We start from the raw sequence: 20,038 nt of genomic DNA on the forward strand, positions 1-20,038 counted from the left end.
ATTCATTCTCACAAAAAGCTGGTTTATTCTAGTCAACAATAGAAGCTGACTTAGGAAACCAGCTTAGCTGGTAAATTGACAAATATAGCAGAGAAATATTTAAAATTATAAGCCCTGCTTATAAAAAGGATGACTAAGGGTAGCGGTGACATTATAAAGCAGCACCAACTATCAACATATAACACTCTTGAGGCTCCTGTTATTGTAATACTATATATATTATATATTGTGCCCTGCAGTGTGTTCCACAGGTCAAGTAATGTCTGGGAAGTGAACCCTCTAATGCAGGATTGTCTAATCCTCACGTGGAGTCCACATTTCAATTTATTTCTCATGCAATGAGTCACTGAACAAATTTCGGAAAGTTAAGGTTTAGCACAATACTAAACATGAATTTTTTTTAAAAAACTGATGTATGAAAAGAAACAACTTTCTGAGCAAAAAAAAGCCAAAACAATAAATTGATAATTTAACAAAATGAGTAATAAATAAAAATGACCATTAGAGTGTGAAAGGGTGAGAGTGTGTGTGTGTGTCTGGCTCACTCCCAGTCTCCGGTGCTTGGTCATTCACCGTCAGACATTTTGAGAGTGCGTGATGGTGTGTGGGGATGGGAGAGAATGCGAACCCTGAAACTGAGTGTAAGCTGGACACACCACGCATACTCTACCTCTTTCTCACATACACACATGCACTCTATCACACACACACCTCCCTCTCTCACCCTCCTGTCCCACACACACCCCCTCACATGCATACACAAATTTACCCCTCACATCCACACACTCACCCCGCTCACATTCACACACACTCACCCCTCTCACACACGCACACTCACCTCTCACAACACACACACATCCCTCTCACACTTACACACTTACCCTTTCCCCTCACAAACAGCCCTCCCTCACACACACTCTCACCCCTCTCACATTCACACATACTCACCCCTCTCACACGCGCACACAATATCACCCCTCTCACACTCACACACCCCTCTGTTATATAGTGAGCCTATCAACAGCAAACACAGGAGAGAAACTGGCTGTGATTGGAGGAGCAGCCCCTTTGCAGAAATCTTCAATTTCACTGACTGGTCTTACCAGTATTTTGATCAGTGGCTCTGGGAACCACACAGAGGGGCTTCATATGGCCCACTGGCCGTTGGTTGGACAAGCTTGCACTATTGTCTAACCTAGTCTTGCTCTTACACAACTCTCAATCTGCAATAGCTGTACAAATAATGTTGTGAATTGGGAGCACGATGAAATTTCAATTTGTGTCCTAGGCCTGCTGCCAATGGAAAGTTTGCTCTTTTTGTCCATTCTATTGTTAGTTTTTTTTCCTGTGTTTGAATATCTCAGTAGCAATACTGTGCACAGTAATCAATTCCAGCAGCCTTAAAGATCCGACACAAGTTAGCTTGGTTGTCATTGCATCCTGACTGTAATTCCTTAACCTCACAATAAGATTATCAATAAGACTTACCTTTCCTTTGCTAATAATGAAGAAGGTGTCTCCACGAGCTCCCTGCCGAATAATGTACTCCCCATCTTCATAATATGTCTGTGAGAAAAAGAAAACAAAATCCATCACAACTTCAGCTGGATTTTCAATGGCAGGTAGAATGAGTAGCTGGTTCACTGAGGTAGGACAGTTTCAAGGCTTGTGAATGGATATGAATATCAGATCAAAACCCAACAATATAAATTAGTTAACAAAAAGTAGCTTCATGTGGTTTGTGCTTATTATTCTCATTTTCCTCTCCTCTGAAGCCCTCCAGCACCTTACCCGAGAGAGCCTTGATAGTGAGCATTGCTGGGCTTTTCAGCTGTTGAGTGCATCACGGCCCAGTCCTGAAGCAATGTCTACACATGTGCGCATTCCATGAGGGGTCACTCTTATTTCCCCCTGCGCTTGGTATTGAGGTGTTTAGTTGCGACCCAACATTGCTAGGGTCAGCAAAGGCCAGCTAATTCAGCACAAAACATAAATACAGCCTTGGATTTTCTAGTCTCTTTAGATGGTGCCTTCACTCGGGAGGCCGATAGTGAAGGTACATGCCACACGTGTTCTAAATCCCCAAACATGAACTGAAACGCTTTTACATCTAACTCTCAGCTTTGACTTATGTTCTGAAACCCTGAAACATTTCCTAAGCAGTTCAAACACAAGAGGGAGTCAGTGAGGTAGCATTCACAACACCAAGGTTCGTTAAACGACAGTCACGACACAGTCTCCAAGCAGCGTTCTGAAGCTAGTGTTGGAGTAGAGCTGTAGAAGTTTAGCTTTTAGTTTAGCATGGAAACTGCATGCTCTTGCTCTCGAATTATATTCAAGTCATGATATGGATAATTTTCTGAGTACATACGAGTGCTGGGAAGTCTCGCTCATCTCCAGCATAATTCTGAAATCTCACAACTATATCATTAATTTCAATGGAATCAATTTGAATTTTAAAATGTATGGCACGTAGTTCATAATTACCCAATGTCTCTTGTTTTAAAAACTTGAGAAATTAAGCAAAAAGGACAAGGCATCAATTAAAACAAGTAGTTTAGGGATCTTTCTATTTCTATATCCTCATAAATAGATTGATTTATTTTGCTTGTCCAGTGTCAGCTTTGTTGCATGTTGTTCAGTAGTCTCATGAGGAAGTTCTGAGTCTTGTATGGCTTAACATTGAGTATTTATTGATAACATATAACTATGTACATATATACAGGGTATAGCCTTCAGTTCCTCAGGGTAGTGCCCTCGGCCCAACCATCTTCAGCTGCTTCATAATGACCTTCCTACCAGCATAAGGTCAGAAGTGGGGATGTTCACTGATGATTGCACAATGTTCAGTACCATTCACAACTCCGCAGATACTGAAGTAGTCCATGTCCAAATGCAGCAAGACCTGAACAATATCCAAGTTTGGGCTAACAAATGACAAGTAGCATTCACACCACACAAGTGCCAGGCAATGACCATCTCCAACAAGAGAGAATCTAACCGTCGACCCTTGACATTCATTGACATTACCGTCGCTGAACTCCCCACTATCAATATCCTGGGGGTTACCATTGACCAGAAACTGAACTGGACTAGCCACATAAAAACTGTGGCTATAAGAGCAGGTCAGAGACTAGGAATCCTGCAGCGAGTAACTCATCCCCTGACTCCCCAAAGCCTGTCCACAATCTACAAGGCACAAGTCATGAGTGTGATGGAATACCCTTCACTTGCCTGGATGAGTGTGGCTCCAACAGCACTCAAGAAGCTTGATATCATCCAGAACAAAGCAGCCCAATTAATTGGCACCCCTTCCACAAACATTCACTCCCTCCATCACCAATGCACAGTGGCAGCAGTCTGTAAGATACACTGCAGGAACTCGCCAAGCCTCCAAACCACAGCAACTACCATCTAGAAGGACGGGCAGCAGATACATGGGAACACCACCACCTGGAAGATCCCCTCCAAGCCACTCACCATCCTGACTTGGAAATATATCGCCGTTCCTTCACTGTCACTGGGTCAAAATCCTGAAACTCCTTCCTAACAGCACTGTGGGTGTACCTACATCACATGGACTGCAGCGGTTAAAGAAGACGGCACATCACCACCTTCTCAAGGGCAATTAGGGATGGGCAATAAATGCTGGCCTAGCCAGCGATGCCCACATCCCATAAATGGATTTTTAAAAATGAAGCATAGCAGCTTACAACATAGCCATTGTATCTGTTTGGACAAGCTTGCTGCAGGTCAAATCCTTCAATTACATTGCTGGTTGTCAAATTATAATGTACTGCACTCCGACTTCCTCATCATTTCTATTCAATTAAGCGAGCTTTAAAAGAACATTTGGACGAATAGTTTGTAGGATATTGAAGAAAGGTAAAAGATCCTTCTGATTTTTAGGCTGCAGTACTCACTGAGGCAGATAAGTGGGATCAGAGGTCACCGTGTGAAATGCTGACACTACTCATGCTACAAGTAAGTGTTTTAAAACGTCTCACAGCAAGTTACTGGTAGCATCAAGACATGTAGCAAGCTGTCACAGGCATCATCGCCTCATGGGCTGTCAATTAGGCCTGTCCTCAATTTGCAGTGAAATTTGAGACCACCAGTGCATTCAATTAGAGGTCAGGAAGTCTCTGCAGGAATAATCAATTATAATGGGTGCATAATGGATGGTTTACATCAGTATTTCTCAAATGTTTTAGCGTGGGAGGACAAATTTGACACGCTTCTGTTCCAACGCCTGAAAGACAGAGTCAGCTACCCAAAGGAGTACTGTGTGTATGATTGCAGAACATGTTATTAGTGAACAGCAACAGGAATAACTTTCTGACTCAACAGGCACAGAAAAGATACAGAATCTCAATTTCTTGAGATACCATGCTCCTATCCAAGGATGCTAAACTCCAAATGGTCGAGAGTCTGACAGCTTGATGAACTGCATGTTGGTCTTAGTCCCAGTTTAAAATGTTATGCCATGTGGATTTATGGGAAACCCCCCATTGCCAGTTTTAAGCTTGGTAGGGTGGGGGGCGGGGAGGTGGTGTGGGTGTGTTGTGGCTTTTGCCACTTACACACATTGTCTGTCATTTTCCTAGGACTAGGCTTAATCACCCCCGATAGCGACCAAATATTTACTGCCAGCCAGAGCTGGTATAATCTCTGGCAACAATGAATTATGGTAAAATGTGCCCAACACTTATCTATCTAGCTATAATCACTGCAATTTCCTGAGTAACTCATGTGAAGCACTTTATGGTGTGATTTGTTCCAAGATAAACACAACTTATTTTTCTGAATTTTTCCATGGATCTTAAACATTGTGGTCAACTGAGCTGCCAAATAGGCTGGGCTGTAAGTGGAACTTTGTTTTGTCTTATATTTCTATTATTTTCCCTAGGGAAACAGCTCAGTGGAACTGAAGATTTCTACCAATGGTACAGACCAAGGGGTTGATATTTGACTTGGGGAACTAAAGCAGCATCTTCTACCAGTTATACAGCTCGCAGTTCCATTAAAATCAATAGAACTGATTGTCATCCACCACCTCTAAAATTTCTATTTAGAATTGCTGAGGTACCTACAGGCCAGGATTTTACTATGGCGGGCGAGCTGGGTGGGAGTGGGCGCTGCTAGCGATTGGCTGCGCGCCGTCATTTCATGCGGGCGGGCCAATTAAGGCATGCGCGTGAAGGAGCACAGCAATTTCACTGAGGCACGGAACTACCTCGGGGAGATTGAACAAAGAATGAAACACTTTAATAAATGATGTTAAAATTGATTCAAACATCTCCCCTCATGTGACAGTGTCAGATGAGTTGGAACATGTTTGCGAAGGTGGGAAAATTAATTTGTTGCTTTTGTAAAATCTTCAGGAAACCTCACCCCGCCCGTGGATAAGGTTTCCTGAAAAACGTGAAGGCCGCTTGGGCTTTTCGGCTCCCACCAACCTTTAGCTTGGACGGGCAGCGTTCTTAACTACTTCAATTACTTTCTTAATGGCCTTAATAGGCCGTTGACATTTCAGTGGCACACCCCAGTCGAACGAAATATCGAGATGACATGTGATGATCGGGACACATGCCCAACGTCATTGCACATCATTTTACATGTTGGGCCCGCCGCTGCACGCCGACCGGAAGATTCAGCTCACAGTTATGCAGTACGTTATAAAGCGGACTGTTTGACTAACTCCTTCATCCTTTCCTCAGTCAGCTGTACTACTAGCACACCAAGGGAAAATATAAGCTCGAAGTGGCAATATCCAGACAAGGTGCAAAATATTATAAAACCTCACTTTGTCTAGTTGAAAATATCTGTAATAGAAGAATAACCATCAACTAAGCACAACGTGCATTACAAAGCATTACTTTTGACAGAAGGGCAAACTAGAATTTGAATTGGCTATTTACATTTGTTTCATTTTGAACGTCTACCAGGAAATAAAATCCATCTAATTCATAACTAAGTCCTGTTTTAAGAGATGCTGGAAATCACAATTCTGAAAGAGTATATTAACTCCTTGTGTGTTGACCTTGTTTTCATGATGTTTTAAACTACTGTGCTGTTGAATATTTTGCTGTTATTTGATTATTTATCCTCTAAATAAATGTAATCATGTAGTTTTAACCTGTCCACAACAGTTATATGTTACTTTCTGTCTTTTGCAATGGGCCCAATACTGTGCATAGAGATTAACTGTTAAGCCTAGTCTTCCAGACTAATCAAGGCACATATAGGTTTTAGTTCATAGGAGACTTGGATTACATTTGGAAACTTTTACATAGGAGTACATAGGATATACGGAACAGAGTAGGCCATTCAGGCCCAAGCAGCCCAAGTGGTGTTTACGCTCAACTCAAGCCTCCTTCAATCTTTTCTTATCTAAATCTACCATTGTAACCCTCTATTCCCTTCTCCCTCATATGCTTGTCTAGCTTCCCCTTAAACGTACCTCCACTATTCACTTCAACCACTCCCTGTGGTACTGCATTCCACATTCTTACCACTCTTTGAGTAGAAGTTTCTTCTGAATTCATATTTGGATTTTTTTGGTGACTACCTTATATTGATGGCTTCTAGTTATGTTCCTCCTCACAAGAGCAAACATTCTGTCTGTACTGACTATCTATCCAAGAATATATGCTAGGAAAAAGCCAAATGGATTCGCCAGTCAACAGCTACTACTTCCTCAGAAGCTGCCTCAGGAATTCAGAACCTAGGTAGGGAATGCAAATTGTGCAAAACATGGGAATACTGCCATTGGCCTTTATCTGCTTCTGACAACTGAATCCATGTCATTATGTGGGTGCTACGGCAAGGCCAGCATTTGTTGCCCATCCCTAATTACCCTTGAACTGAAAAGCTTGCTTGCTAGGCCATTTCAGAGAGCAGTTAAGGTCTGGCGTCACATGTAGGCCCGACCAGGTAAGGATGGCAGATTTCCTTCCCTAAAGGGAATTAGTGAATCAGATGGGTTTTTATGACAATCGACAATGATTTCATGGTCACCATTACTAAGGCTAGTTTTTCAATTCCAGAATTATTAATTAATTGAATTTAAATTCCACCAGCTGCCATGATGGGATTTGAATCCATGTCCCCAGAGCATTAACCTGGGCCTCGGGATTACCAGCCCAGTGACCACTATGCCACCATCACCCTAATAAAGCCAATATCCTCATCACTCCTGTCCCACTGGTTTCACTGTCACCTTCACCTTCAAATCTGTGGCTCCTCTTCTTCTGTTCCTCCAATACAAGCCGCCTTCTCTCACTCTATTCCCACTGTTTACTACTAGTGCTGCACCAACAGACAGCATCTTCTCTCACTGAAACACATGTCCTCCTGCTCCCTTGCCATCTTCCACCCCGGCCTTTAAATGTCACCTTTAGACCCCTCTCACTGCAGGCATGCTTGAAAGAAAAAGATTTATGCGGTGCCTTGCACAATCACAGGATATCCCAAGGCACTTGACAGCTAATGAAGTACTTTTGAAATGCAGTCACTGTTGGAATGTAGGGAACACAGCAGCTAATTTACACACATCAAGGTACCATAAATAGCAATGAAATAATGATTTTTTAAAAATCTGTTTTTGTGATGTTGAATGAGGGATAAATATTGTCCAGGACACCTAGGATAACTCTTCTACTCTTTGAAATAGTGCAGTCAGATTTTTTTGCATCTCTGTGGGAGAGCAGATGGACCTTGGTTTAATGTCTCATCCAAAAGATGGCACATCAGACAGTGCAGCACCACCTCTGCACTGCTCTGGAGTGTTAGTCTTAATTTTTGTGCTCAAGTCTTCTTCTTGAGAGGCAATAGTGTTACCAGCTGAGCCAATAATGGCACTGTCCACACTGGATCGTCTTTCCTTTCTCCCTTCTGTTTGTTGGCTACATGGTATCCACTGCAGGGAAAAATTCTCTTGAGATCTCTCTGTGTACACAGTCTGTACTATTGAAATGTAAATTGGTGTTCAAACTCTGAGGATCTGTAAATCACCACAAGGAACATAAGAAGAAATTTGAGGATGATTACATTTTCTGTCACTGCTCGATCAGCAACAAACTATATCACCATGGGAAACTGAAATCTAATATGACTTGAAAAGGAAAAACATTCAGGACTATGAGGAAACAGTAACGTAGCGGGAGTCATTGAATTAAGAACAAGCATGATGAACTGAATGGTCTCCTGTGCTGTAAGTTCTATGATTCTCTGACTACGCATTGTACAAACCTCTCCAAAAAAAAACAAATCACACGGGTAACTTTCTAGCAGATTGGAATGAACCCAAAGAAAGGCTGGAATTTTAGCAGCATGCTGTGGGTCCCGCCGCCAGGGCCAAATCTAGGTCCCAAGCCCACATGTGCGGATGGCTGGACCGCAAATGTGACTTGACAGGCAGCGGTCTGCCTCCATGCAGTTTGCATGAGCTACATCTCAGAATTAGCCATAGCTCAGCACTAACCCGATACTAATCTGTTTCACAGCAGGGACAGGGTGGCGATTACGATGGGAGTTCAGATTCTGAACACAATGAAAACACCTCTTGGGAATGCTCGCCCTGCTGCACAAACTTTGTGCCCCACCATGCTACTGCCCTGATTCAATGGGCTGAATTTTGCCGTCGGCGAGCAGGGGGTGGGGCCCGCTTGCTGACGTGTAAAATGACACGGGATGACATCATCCCACCCCATTTAAATCTTCAAGAAGGCGGGGGCACAGCAAAATCAGCTGCAGGCCCGCCAATCTGTCAATGGCCAATTGAGGCCATTGACAGGATCATTAAAACAATTAAAGGACCTGCCCGTCCAACCTTAAGGTTGGTGGGCAGGCCAGGAGCCCCGGCGGCAAATAGGGAAAACATGAAATCTCATCCACAGGCGGGATGAGGCTTCATGTAGGGATTTTAAAAGTTTAATAAAGTTTTAGTGTAAATTATGAACATGTCCCATCTCATGTGACAATGTCACATGAGGGGGACATGTTAAGGATTTTTTTTTTGCTATTTATAATGTTTTTAGAACTGTCAGTGATCTCCCTGAGGCAGCACTTAGCCTCACGGAGATGTGCGCTCTTTCGTGCACATGTGTGAAAGAACGCACTCTCACTTTTGGGGAATCCCCCCTGCCTGCACAGGGAGCGCATAGCGCTTCCTGGCGGGCGTTACGCTGGGCGAGCCTTAATTGGCCTGCCCACGTAAAATAGCGGCGGGGCCCGCTTCTCTGTCAGGGATTGGCTCCCCGCTCGCCGGAGATAGGGTTGGGCCCGCCCACCCGACAGGCAGAAAATTCTGCCCAATATTCGGAGGGTCAATTGAGACAAAGCTTTGCAGGCCTCACTGTCCAGGATTGGTGGATGTGGTGATGGACAACATCAAGTGGAGTCTCACTGACTGCTAGGCCCAGACACAGGGGATGTCTGGCTGGCTGGAATGGAGCTACTGCAAACCCATCTTAATTACATTTTAAGTTACAATGAACAGATGTCAGGCATTAGAAAAAAGGATTAAGTATTTTAAGTATTATTGGAGAAACCAATCTGTCATAATCCTGTTGCACTTGCCTTCCTGTTAGTTGCTCTTGGCACAGATTTACTTTCACAGGATCTTTGATCCCTTAGAGCAAGAGTAGTTTGCCAAAATTGCCCATTTAAACATGCAATGATTCTGAGATCATCTGATGATGTACTTCTATGCATTTAAAAAGGGCTTTGGGGGCTCCAATAATTACTTGACCAAGGACTATGCAATCAAATAAACCACTGTAAAGCACAGCTGCTGTAACAGCAACACTGCATGATAACCTGCTACACTCTATCTGAAGGTTAATTTTTGCATTTCCTGTCCTACAGCATCATCTCTTCTGTATCACTCTACCTGACTGAAGAAAAACTGAGAGTGAATAATTGGAGGTGAGGGTTGAACAAAGCAATATAGAAACAGGGATGGACCATTTAGCCATTCAACAAGATCATGATTGAACTGTGACCTCACTCCATGTACCTGTCTTTGGCCTGTGTCCCTTAATACATTTTGATCTTGGGCAGTGAAAAATTTTCTGATTTTCCGTCAAAGCTAACTGTTTAATTCTTTCAAATCCTAGGCAGACCTGTGCGATTTTTATGGGGGGTTTCCAGGATTGCTGGCGGTGTGCCACCAACAGTTGTTCAGAGGCACTGAGAATAGCAGCCTTTGTCTGATCATAGCTGGTGGAACTGTCAGCAGGCAGCATGGAATGAATCTCAAGGGCTTTTGCTGCTAGTTGACCTTGTATCAGACGTATCTACTCTGTTGGCCAATTGAGCTGCTAGTTCTGAGTAGACTGCAAAGGAAGTTTCAACATCCTCCACTTCACATTTTGGGACAAATTGGGAATACTACAGGAAATCAAAATTTGTCTCTGGGCAAAGGTTATTTAATGTACCACTAGGTAAAGCTAGGTTCTCCCTAGCTGCTGGAATCTGTCTCAATTCCCTATCTTTCTGTGTCTCTCTCTCTCTCTCTCTCTCAAGCTTTTCGAGCTGGAAAACATATTCTTCCTATCTCTTCTAGAATTCCCATGCCTGCCTTTTCTTCTGGGCTTTTCTTCCTTTCTCTTGGGCTTCCCACTCTCTTTCTTTTTCTTGACATTCTCTCTCTATCTCTCTTGCTTGAGACTCTAAACCCAGCCTCCACTCTTCTAGGCAAATAGTGGCTGGAGTAACCTGGGGGAGAATTTTCCCCCCATCGGGCAGGCAGTCAGGGGTGGGCGCGGGCGGGCACGGAGCCGATCGCCACCTGCAATTGGTTGTACGCCATTTTACATAGGCAGGCCAATTAAGGCCCACGCAGCATGATGCGCACGCGGAAGTGCTCGGCGCTAGCTGTGCGGGCAGGGAGAGGAGGGAGAGTCGGGGCAAAAGAGCGCAGAAATCTCCCTGAGACAGCTCCGTGCCTCAAGGAGATTAAGTTAAGTGCAAAAAATGTTAAACATAAAAAAATAAAATTATTCAGACATGTCCCCTCATGTGACAATGTCACATGAGCTGGGACATGTTTATGAATTTTAATAAAGATTTTTATTTAAAGTTATAAACCCTTCATAAAACCTCATCCCTCCCATGGATGAGGTTTCATGGTAAATGCGAAGGCTGCCTGGGCTCTTCGCTTGCCCGCCAACCTTAAGATTGGACGGGGAGCCCTGACAATTGCTTTAATTAGGTTATTAATGGCCTTAATAGGCCTTTGACGGTTCAGCGGGCGCGCAGCCGACTCCGGTGCGCACCCACCAAATGGGAGATCAGAATGACGCGTGGTGACGTTGGGGCATAGGCCCAACTTCACCATGCGTAATTTTATGCGTCGGTGTGCAGGGCCCACCCCCGCATGCCAACCAGAAGATTCTGCCCCTGGTCTGTTTCAGGGTCTGTGATTTCTACTTATTCAAAAACTGGAGTGAGGCCCAAATGCTTGGCCAGCATCTTTCGTACCTCGGGTCTCTATGCTTTATTCTGTATATTAAGTTCTACCTGTTTAGCTGTGGTTTTAGTTGTTCCATGTTTAGAGATGCTAATTTTTCCCAAGTTAAGTCCTCATCTTAATGTCCACATCAAAAGTAGCCATCTTATTTTCCATTGTTAGTACTCACAAAGCTTACTGCTCTCATGCCTTGTGTTTTGTTTCAACAATTTTGGCTTTACGTTACTTTTCCATTCAACTTCCAATTCCTTTAAAATCAGATTTGGCTTATTTGCAATGGATTGATCTTGGGTGAGCGCCTAATTTGACATGGACAGATTTTGTGTTTTATTGTTGTCCATGATCAAAATGTTTTATGTGTGGGGTTAGTTTGTTTTCTTAGCTACAGAGTGCTTTGTCCCAATTTAAATGATTCTAGTGTCAAGGTTTTGTGAATTTAAAAATAAAGGGGATTATTTATTATTAAACACTTCCCCTGGAGATTTAAATGTGACATCTCACACACAGAAATATTAGACACAGGTGAAGGAAAAAACAAACGGATTACAATCTGGAATTATTTCAGTCTCATTCATAGCAGTCCTTTAGTTTCTTAGATGAATTGATGCTTTAGCTGGAGTGGAAGTCTTGTAAAAGCAGAGGATTGTCAGTAAGATCTGAGGATTCTTGTAGTTGAATTGCCAGGTGGTCGGCTCTCAGATGAACTTGAAGTTGGAACAGGTTGGGGGGGGCGGTGGGGAGAGTCCTTCAAGGTATAACTGTGTATTACCTTGCCTGCGTAGTTTCTTGCAGCTGGTTCAATGGCTTAGATTATGTTTCTGATGGTATCTGTCCAAGAACAGCTTCTGCGGTTATATTTTAAAAGCAGGTAACAAACATAGCTGCCTTACCCATGTGACCTGTCCAAAGTCCTTTTCCAAATAAAGTGATGCATTAGACCAGTAAACATCCTGTGTTGTGGCTTTTCACACCCTAAGAGTTTTAGGTAGCCAAGGTCTTTGTGTTTGGGATGTGGAGCCATCACAATATAATGAAAGGTCAATGAGATCCATTTCATATTTGTCGAACACCCACTTTGTTTCAATGTCTCTATTGTCCATCGTCCTTTGTGTTGATGGTCCATTCTTAACAAAAGGGATGTATGAATTTCACAAGTGGCTGTGATTGTCCATATTTTAATTAGATATTTGCTTGTGTTTCAGGGCTGCCTGGAGTTAAATGCTGCCAAGTCATATGATATGCTTCAGCCATCTTAAACAGCTTTTGGTGTCCACTTTTAAAATGTAGCTTTAAAATTTGTAATATCTTCATGCTGTACTGAGCATGACAATAAACAGAGAAAGTCGAGAGGAGGTTTGATGGAGGTGCTCGAAATCATGAGGGTTTAAATAGGATAGATGGAGGGAAAATGTTCCTATTTGGCAGAAGGGTCAAGAGCCAGAGGACATTGATTTAAGATGATTGGCAAAAAAACCGACAGCGACATGAGGAGAAACTTCTTTATACAGCGAATGATAATGACCGGGAACGCAGATTCAGTCATGGAATTTGAATAAGAACATGTGGAGGGAAAATATCAAAGGGCAAGGGAAAGGACTAGGGAGTGAGACTAGCTAAATTAATCTCGCAGGGAGCCAGCAAGGATTCAATGGGCCAATGGCTGCTTTCTGTGCTGTAAACATTCTGTCTATAAGAACTGTTCAATGAAAATGAAAAAAATACAATTCTTTTAATGCTCTACAATTTTTCGCATGGATTACTCACAGCAGTGTCCAGAGGAGTAAATATGTAATTCTTGAATACTCCTGGAGGATCGACAATCCTAGGACAACACTTCAAAACTATCCAAATCATTCAAGCTTTCTTAGGTCGATCCAGGATGGGATAGATATGAAGTAAGGTCCCACTGCTCTGCCCTAACAATGTGACTCAACTCCCACCTCAAAAGGGCACCATTTCACAAATTTCCACAGGAACTAGCCAGGTTTGTTTATTGTAGACCCTATGCAACTGGAATACAGAAACAAATCTTGTAACCCAAAGTTGAAAGGTGAGTGACTCATCATTGCATGACTCCACCCATGTGTTTATTTGGCAAGCCTATAACTGAACTATAGTTAAGCCGTTTTCCATGTGTAATCTCATCTCAAGGTGAACCTTGCCCATTTGTTATCTTATTGATATGACCTCTGGAGGTCATCCTCCATGAATCAGGCAGTAGGTTATTTTCTGAGAATTTTGCCGTACTACCCCAACCTAATGGTTATTAAAAATTCTTTGGAAATCTGATGCAATCATTATTTATATCACTGCTCACATCCTCCTTCTGAAATGCACTCTGCACTATCATACACCAGCAGACAGAACGAGCAGCCAACATCTTCTTTGGATCAAAATAAAAGCAAAATACTGCGGATGCTGGAAATCTGAAACAAAAACAAAAATAGCTGGAAAAACTCAGCAGGTCTGACAGCATCTGCGGAGAGGAATACAGTTAACGTTTCGAGTCCATATGACTCTTCATCAGAACTGAGGAAAAATAGAAATGAGGTGAAATATAAGCTGTTTGAGGGGGGTGGGACAGGTAGAGCTGGATAGAGGGCCAGTGACAGGTGGAGGCAAAGAAGAGATTGCCAAAGATGTCACAGACGAGCTTGTTAGCTTGCACCACGCCTGTAAACCTTGATCCCATATCTCTGTAAATCTGTAAAATTTCAACCCATTATACTGCCTATCAACAAGCTGAACTTGGAATTGTTCAAATTGCACAAGAAAGCTTATCTCCTTAAAGCTTTTGTGAAGTTGAATTACAATATTCAAGTTCAGCCTGTGCACCATAACCTTCATTTGTATTTTGTTTTAGCAGGTTATCAATCTTCACGACCCTTGCATCAGTTGAACACATTTAACTACAATTAATTGGTTCAACTAAGTTTCAACTGAAATTAATAGATAACATTTGAAACAAAGCAATATATTGGGTGGAAGCAGGGCACTGAGATTAGTCTGGATTGCTCCAGCAGAGGTTCAGCAATGACACGATGAGGTAGAATTGACATATGTTAAAACTGTAAAAAAGCTCCAATTTAACAGTGGATGGAATTTTACGGCCCTGTCACGGTAGGGGTAGGGCCGGAAAATGCGGCGAGCCATCCAAAACTGCATGGACGTCGGTGGGGGTAGAAGATTCTGCTGGCGGGAGAATCCGTAAAATTCAGCCCAGTGTGTCAGCCTGCGTCCAATTTGTACATTCACTGGTCCCACTGCTAAATTATTGAGGACCATTTTAGGCATCCCAGGCTTTAGGCCTCTTAAGAATGTTAATGAGGCTCTCAACATCTATTCAAGGTTACCTGTGTAAAATTTGTTTCCAACGAGCAGGATTCTTCAGAGCACCCCTTTCTCCCATGAAGAATGTACTTTTAAGAAGCCAGGAAGGAGCAGGATTTCTCCCCAGCTGGATTTTTTCGAGGAGGTCCTGGTTATCCCATCAGCTGAAAAGTTGGGGGCGGGGGGGATGCTTGGCGAGGTAAATAAGAGGGGGCAGCAGTTTCTGTTGGGGGTCACAGGGTGCCCGAACAGGGGGGGGCCCCCTGCCCTCCCCCAAGCCTACAGCCAGGCTGCCACAGTTTGTCTTGCCATGTGGCATGCACAACCCACCCACTGGCAAAATTCCAGCATAAATGGGTAGGTGAAGGGCACAAGGCCCATGTCATGCCAGCTGATTTTTACCCCCCCACCCCCACCACCTGCCAGCCTGAATGGGGGAGGAATAAAATTCCAGTTCAGAGTCCTAACGATCATGGGTCGCACTCCTTCATGTTGCCCAATCTGACCGCTATTCTGGAACTTACAAGTGGTCTGCATTAGCACTACTGCATCAGCTAATGTGCTGTTCATACAGGCTTCAGACACATAGAAAACAGAGAATATGCATAACTGGATCTTTTTCTGATTGGCAGGATGTGACGAGTGGAGTTCTGCAGGGTTCTGTGATGAAGCCTCAACTTTTTACAATTTATATCAATGACTTAGAGGAGGGGAGCGAAGGCATGGTAGCTAAATTTGTAGCTGACACAGAAGTAGGAAAGTAAGATGTGAAAGGACATAAGGAGGTTGCAGACAGATATAGATAGGCTGAGCGAGTGAGCAAAAATCTGGCAGATGGAGTAAAATGCGGGAAAATGTCAAGATGTTCACTTTGGTAGGAAGAATAAAACAAGAGTATTACTTAAATGGAGAACGACTGCAGAATTCTGAGGTGCAGAGGGACCTTGGTGGCATGAGTCAGAAAAAGTTAGTATGCAGGTACAACAAGTCATTAAGAAGGCTCATGGAATGCTAACCTTGATGAAGAGAGGAATTAAACATAAAAGTAAGGATGTTATGCTTCAGTTATACAGGGCATTGGTGAGATCGCACCTCGAATACATGATCTCCTTATTTAAGGAAGGATATAAATGCATTGGAGGCATTTGATTGATACTTGAAATGAGTTGATTGTCTTATGAGGAAAGGTTGGACAGACTGGGCTTGTTTCCACTGGAGTTTAGAAGAGTGAGGGGTGATTTTATTGAAGTATACAAGATCCTGAACGGCCTTGACAAGGTGGATGCGGAAAGGATGTTTCCTCTTGTGGGTGAATCCAGAACTAGAGGGCACTGCTTTAAAAGTAGGGGCGGCCCTTTTAGGATGGTGATGAGAATTTTTTTCTCTCAGAGGGTTCTGCGACTTTGGAATTCCTTGCCTCAGAAGGTGGTGGAAGCGGGTCATGGAATATTTTTAAGGCAGAGGTAGATAGATTCTTGTTAGGCAAGGGAATCCAAGGTTATCGGCAGGAGATGGGAATGTGGAATTTGAAACACAAACAGATCAGCCACAATCTTGTAGAATGGTGGAGCAGGCTTAAGGGGCTGAATGGCCTACTTCTGATCCTATTTCATAGGTTCATATGTTCGTGTGCACTGATACATAAGAAGACCCAGAACTTACATTTTCTTTCACACTGAAGGGTTACTGGAATATGACACAGCTTCTACAGTGCATTGCACTTGATGCAGTGTTATAGGAGGTGTGACTGGTCACTGCTGACAGCCACATGGCAGTTTAGAAGGTTTCTGGTCCACTCTTAACCTCATCATTCACTTCCCCTCACATATGCACCATAGCGCTACCTCCTCAGGGTCACTAACTACAACCTCCAAGCAGCGTAAGGCTGACCAGAATTAATAAGCACCCCGCAGGATGTGTTCATATGGTGTCCTGTCCTGATATACTGGAAAGCTTGCCCTCTAGGAGTCCTCCTTTTAGTTCTACAAAAAACTCTGCAGATTGTTACCAGCACAGTCTCCTTGTTCATCTCCACATGCCCTCCACCTCCATCTCCCTGTTCAGGACCTATCCAAGGACCATATGTGGGTTCCAAGCCACCCAATATTATGCCAAACTGGAACTGGTAAACTGCAATGGAATATTAATTTGTGGAGTACCTCTCACTGGGTTGACCTAAAATGTGGCGTCTGCTCAAAATGGCTGACGAGGCAGGTTGCAATGAGGTGAGGGAAACAATCACCTAAAATTGGCCGTGCTGTATCAATGCTGCATCTTTGGAAACCTTGGCAGTTAGTGGGAAGGATGGGTAGAGCCTCTAGGTAATGGCTTGCCCATTCCATTCAATGCCAAGGCTCAGAAAAAGGTTTCTTATTCAGAAAGACTAAAACATTATGACATAATAGCCAAAGGATAGTCATATTGGAAAACCAATCTGTTGCTCATTTCAGTTAATATCCAATATTATAGCTTTCAATTCAATTACGATAATTATACAATACAGAACCTAAAATCTTGATATCAAGTACAATAAGAGGCAAAAAAACCCTTCAAAAAGAAGCTTTTCTCAACTTGTTATCTTTTCTTTTCCCTAGAGAAGAGCAGTGACTGTACTTGAAACCTAATTCATTGGCTGTGGAGTGTCTAGAGGAGATGTGAGGTGCTTGAGATTGCACATTCTTCCTTTCATAAAAGACTTGGACTTTCGAATCAACATCTGAATGGAGACAAGAATTGGTGCAACTATTTTAAATCTAAATTCAGTAATTAATATAGTTTTCCTCATGAAAAGGGGCCTATTGTTTAACATGCTTTTTTAATAAAAATGCACATAATAAATCTGGGCCTTCGTGATCCAGACTACATATAATGAATTACCAAACAACTGCAGCATCACCTTTTTAAAGGAGTCAGCACTGTCCCTGTTTCATTTTGAACACTCAGAAAACTGGAGAAAACTATACATTTTCATTAGTTGGTATTTGATCCACTAAAGACCTTAGTTAATGAAATACTAAGGAGACGTGATAATTATGGATTTGATGTTCATTCATTCCCAAGTGAAAATAATTTATTTAAGAAACTTAGACTAAAATATGGAAAACAAATTCATAGAGAATTGGTTCAGTTGCTCGTGACTCTTTGATTCTCTTTGTGCTTATTTCTGTGCTTGACTTCAATATCATTTTTCGATATGTGCTGCTGAAAGGAATATTCTGGTGGTAAGTGATATGAGCAGAAATGATTTACCCTGCATGAACCCAAGGGACTTGGGTGTTAGCTATAACTCAGGGGTAGCACACTTGCTTCTGAGTCAGAAGATTGTGGATATAAATCCCACTCCAGAGACACAAGCACAAAATTTAGGTTTATACACCCAGTGCAGTGCTGCACTGTTGGAAGTGCTATCTTTCAGGTGAATGTTTTCCCTCTAAGACAGACATAAACGAGTCCATAGCTCCATTTTAAAGATGAACAGGGGAGTTCTCGCTGGTGTCCTGGCCAATATTTATCCTGCTACCAACAACACTGGAACAGATTATCTGGTCACCTTCTGGTATTTCCTAAATTACACCATTTCAAAAAGTACTCCACTGGCTGTAAAGCACTTTGGGACATCCTCAGGATGTGAAAGATGCTATATAAATCACAACTACTCAGATACTGAAGCAGTCCATGGTTGTATGCAGCAAGGCCTGGACAACATCCAGCCTTGGGCTGATGAGCAGCATGTAACAGTCACGCCACACAAGTGCCGAGCAATGACCATCTCCAACAAGAGAGAATCTAACCATCGCCCGTTGACATTTAATGGAATTTCCATCGCTGAACCCCCACTATCAACATCCTGGGGGTTACCATTGACTAGAAATTGAACTGGGCTAGCCACATAAATACTGTGGCTACAAGAGCAGGTCAGAGGCTGGGAATTCTGTAGCAAGTAACTCACCTCCTGACTTCCCAAAGCCTGTCCACCATCTACAAGGCATAAGTCAGGAGTGTGATGGAATACTCCCCACGTGCCTGGATGAGTGCAGTCCCATAACACTCAGGAAGCTTGACACCGTTCAGGACAAAGCAGCCCACTTGACTGGCACCCCATCTACAAACAATCCACCTCCACCACCGACGCAGAATGGCAGCAGTGTGTACCATCTATAAGATGCACTGCAGTAACTCACCAGGGCTCCTTAGACAGCACCTCCCAAACCCACCACCGCTACCATCTAGAAAGACAAAGGCAGCAGATACATGGGAACACCACCACCTGCAAGTTCTCCTCCAAGCTACTCACTATCCTGACTTGGAAATATATCGCCGTTCCTTCACTGTCGCTGGGTCAAAATTCTGGAACTCCCTCCTAACAGCAATGTTGGTGTACTGCAGTGGTTCAAGAAGACAGCTTACCACCACGTTCACAAGGACAATTAGGGATGGGCAATAAATGCTGGCATAGCCAGCGCCGCCCACATCCCATGAATAAATTTTTAAAAATGGAAGTTTATTCTTTCTTTTACTTATCCGTATATGCTTTCGATTCTTGGTGCTCCAAATATTTCCATTGACATTCCCCTTGACATTCAGTAGCATTACCATCACTGAATCCCCCACTATCAACATCCAGAAAGTGAATTGGGCCAGCCATATAAATACTGTGGCTACAAGAGCAGGTCAGAGGCCGGGAATTCCACTGAGAGTAACTCACCTCCTGACTCCCCAAAGCCTGTCCAGGGAGGTGTCAGCTGTGGCTCAGTTCATAGCACCCTCGCCTTTGAATCAGAGGGTTGTGGGTTCATGTCCCATTCCCGGAAACCAAGAACTATGATTGTACTCGAAAGAGTTGCAATCTGTGACTGTTGATAACTCGAAAGAGTTTCACTTCAGTGTGATAATGGTTGAGAGTCCCAGCAGGGGAAGAGGCACAGGCAGAAGCTGGCAATTCCTCCCCAAAGCCTGTCCACCTTCCACAAGGCACAAGTCAGGAGTGTGATGGAATATTTTCCATTTGCCTGGATGAAAGCAGCTCCAACACACTCAAGAAGCTTGACACCATCCAGGATAAACCAGCCTGCTTGATTGGCACCACATCCACCACCTCAACATTCACTCATTGCACCATTGTGCACAGTGGCAGCAGTGTGTACTATTCACACGATGCACTGCAGCAACTCACTAAGGCTCCTTCGACACATTCACTGTCACTGGGTTAAAACCCTGGAACTTCCAGTCTAA

At 43.3% G+C, this 20,038-nt stretch overlaps 1 protein-coding gene across 3 annotated transcripts in view; it reads right to left on the bottom strand.

Moving 5' to 3' along the window:
• The window catches only part of prkg1b (protein kinase cGMP-dependent 1b), an 855,320-nt gene that overhangs the window by 219,540 nt on the left and 615,742 nt on the right, over positions 1 to 20,038 (bottom strand). For all 3 annotated transcript variants that reach the window (XM_078565944.1, XM_078565943.1, XM_078565942.1), the window contains exon 6: positions 1,489 to 1,566. In XM_078565944.1, coding sequence (XP_078422070.1) covers positions 1,489 to 1,566 — 78 coding nt within the window. The remainder of the gene's footprint in view (positions 1 to 1,488; positions 1,567 to 20,038) is intronic.

Source organism: Cetorhinus maximus, chromosome 20, assembly GCF_964194155.1.
Source record: "Cetorhinus maximus chromosome 20, sCetMax3.hap1.1, whole genome shotgun sequence".
Lineage (NCBI taxonomy): Eukaryota > Metazoa > Chordata > Chondrichthyes > Lamniformes > Cetorhinidae > Cetorhinus > Cetorhinus maximus.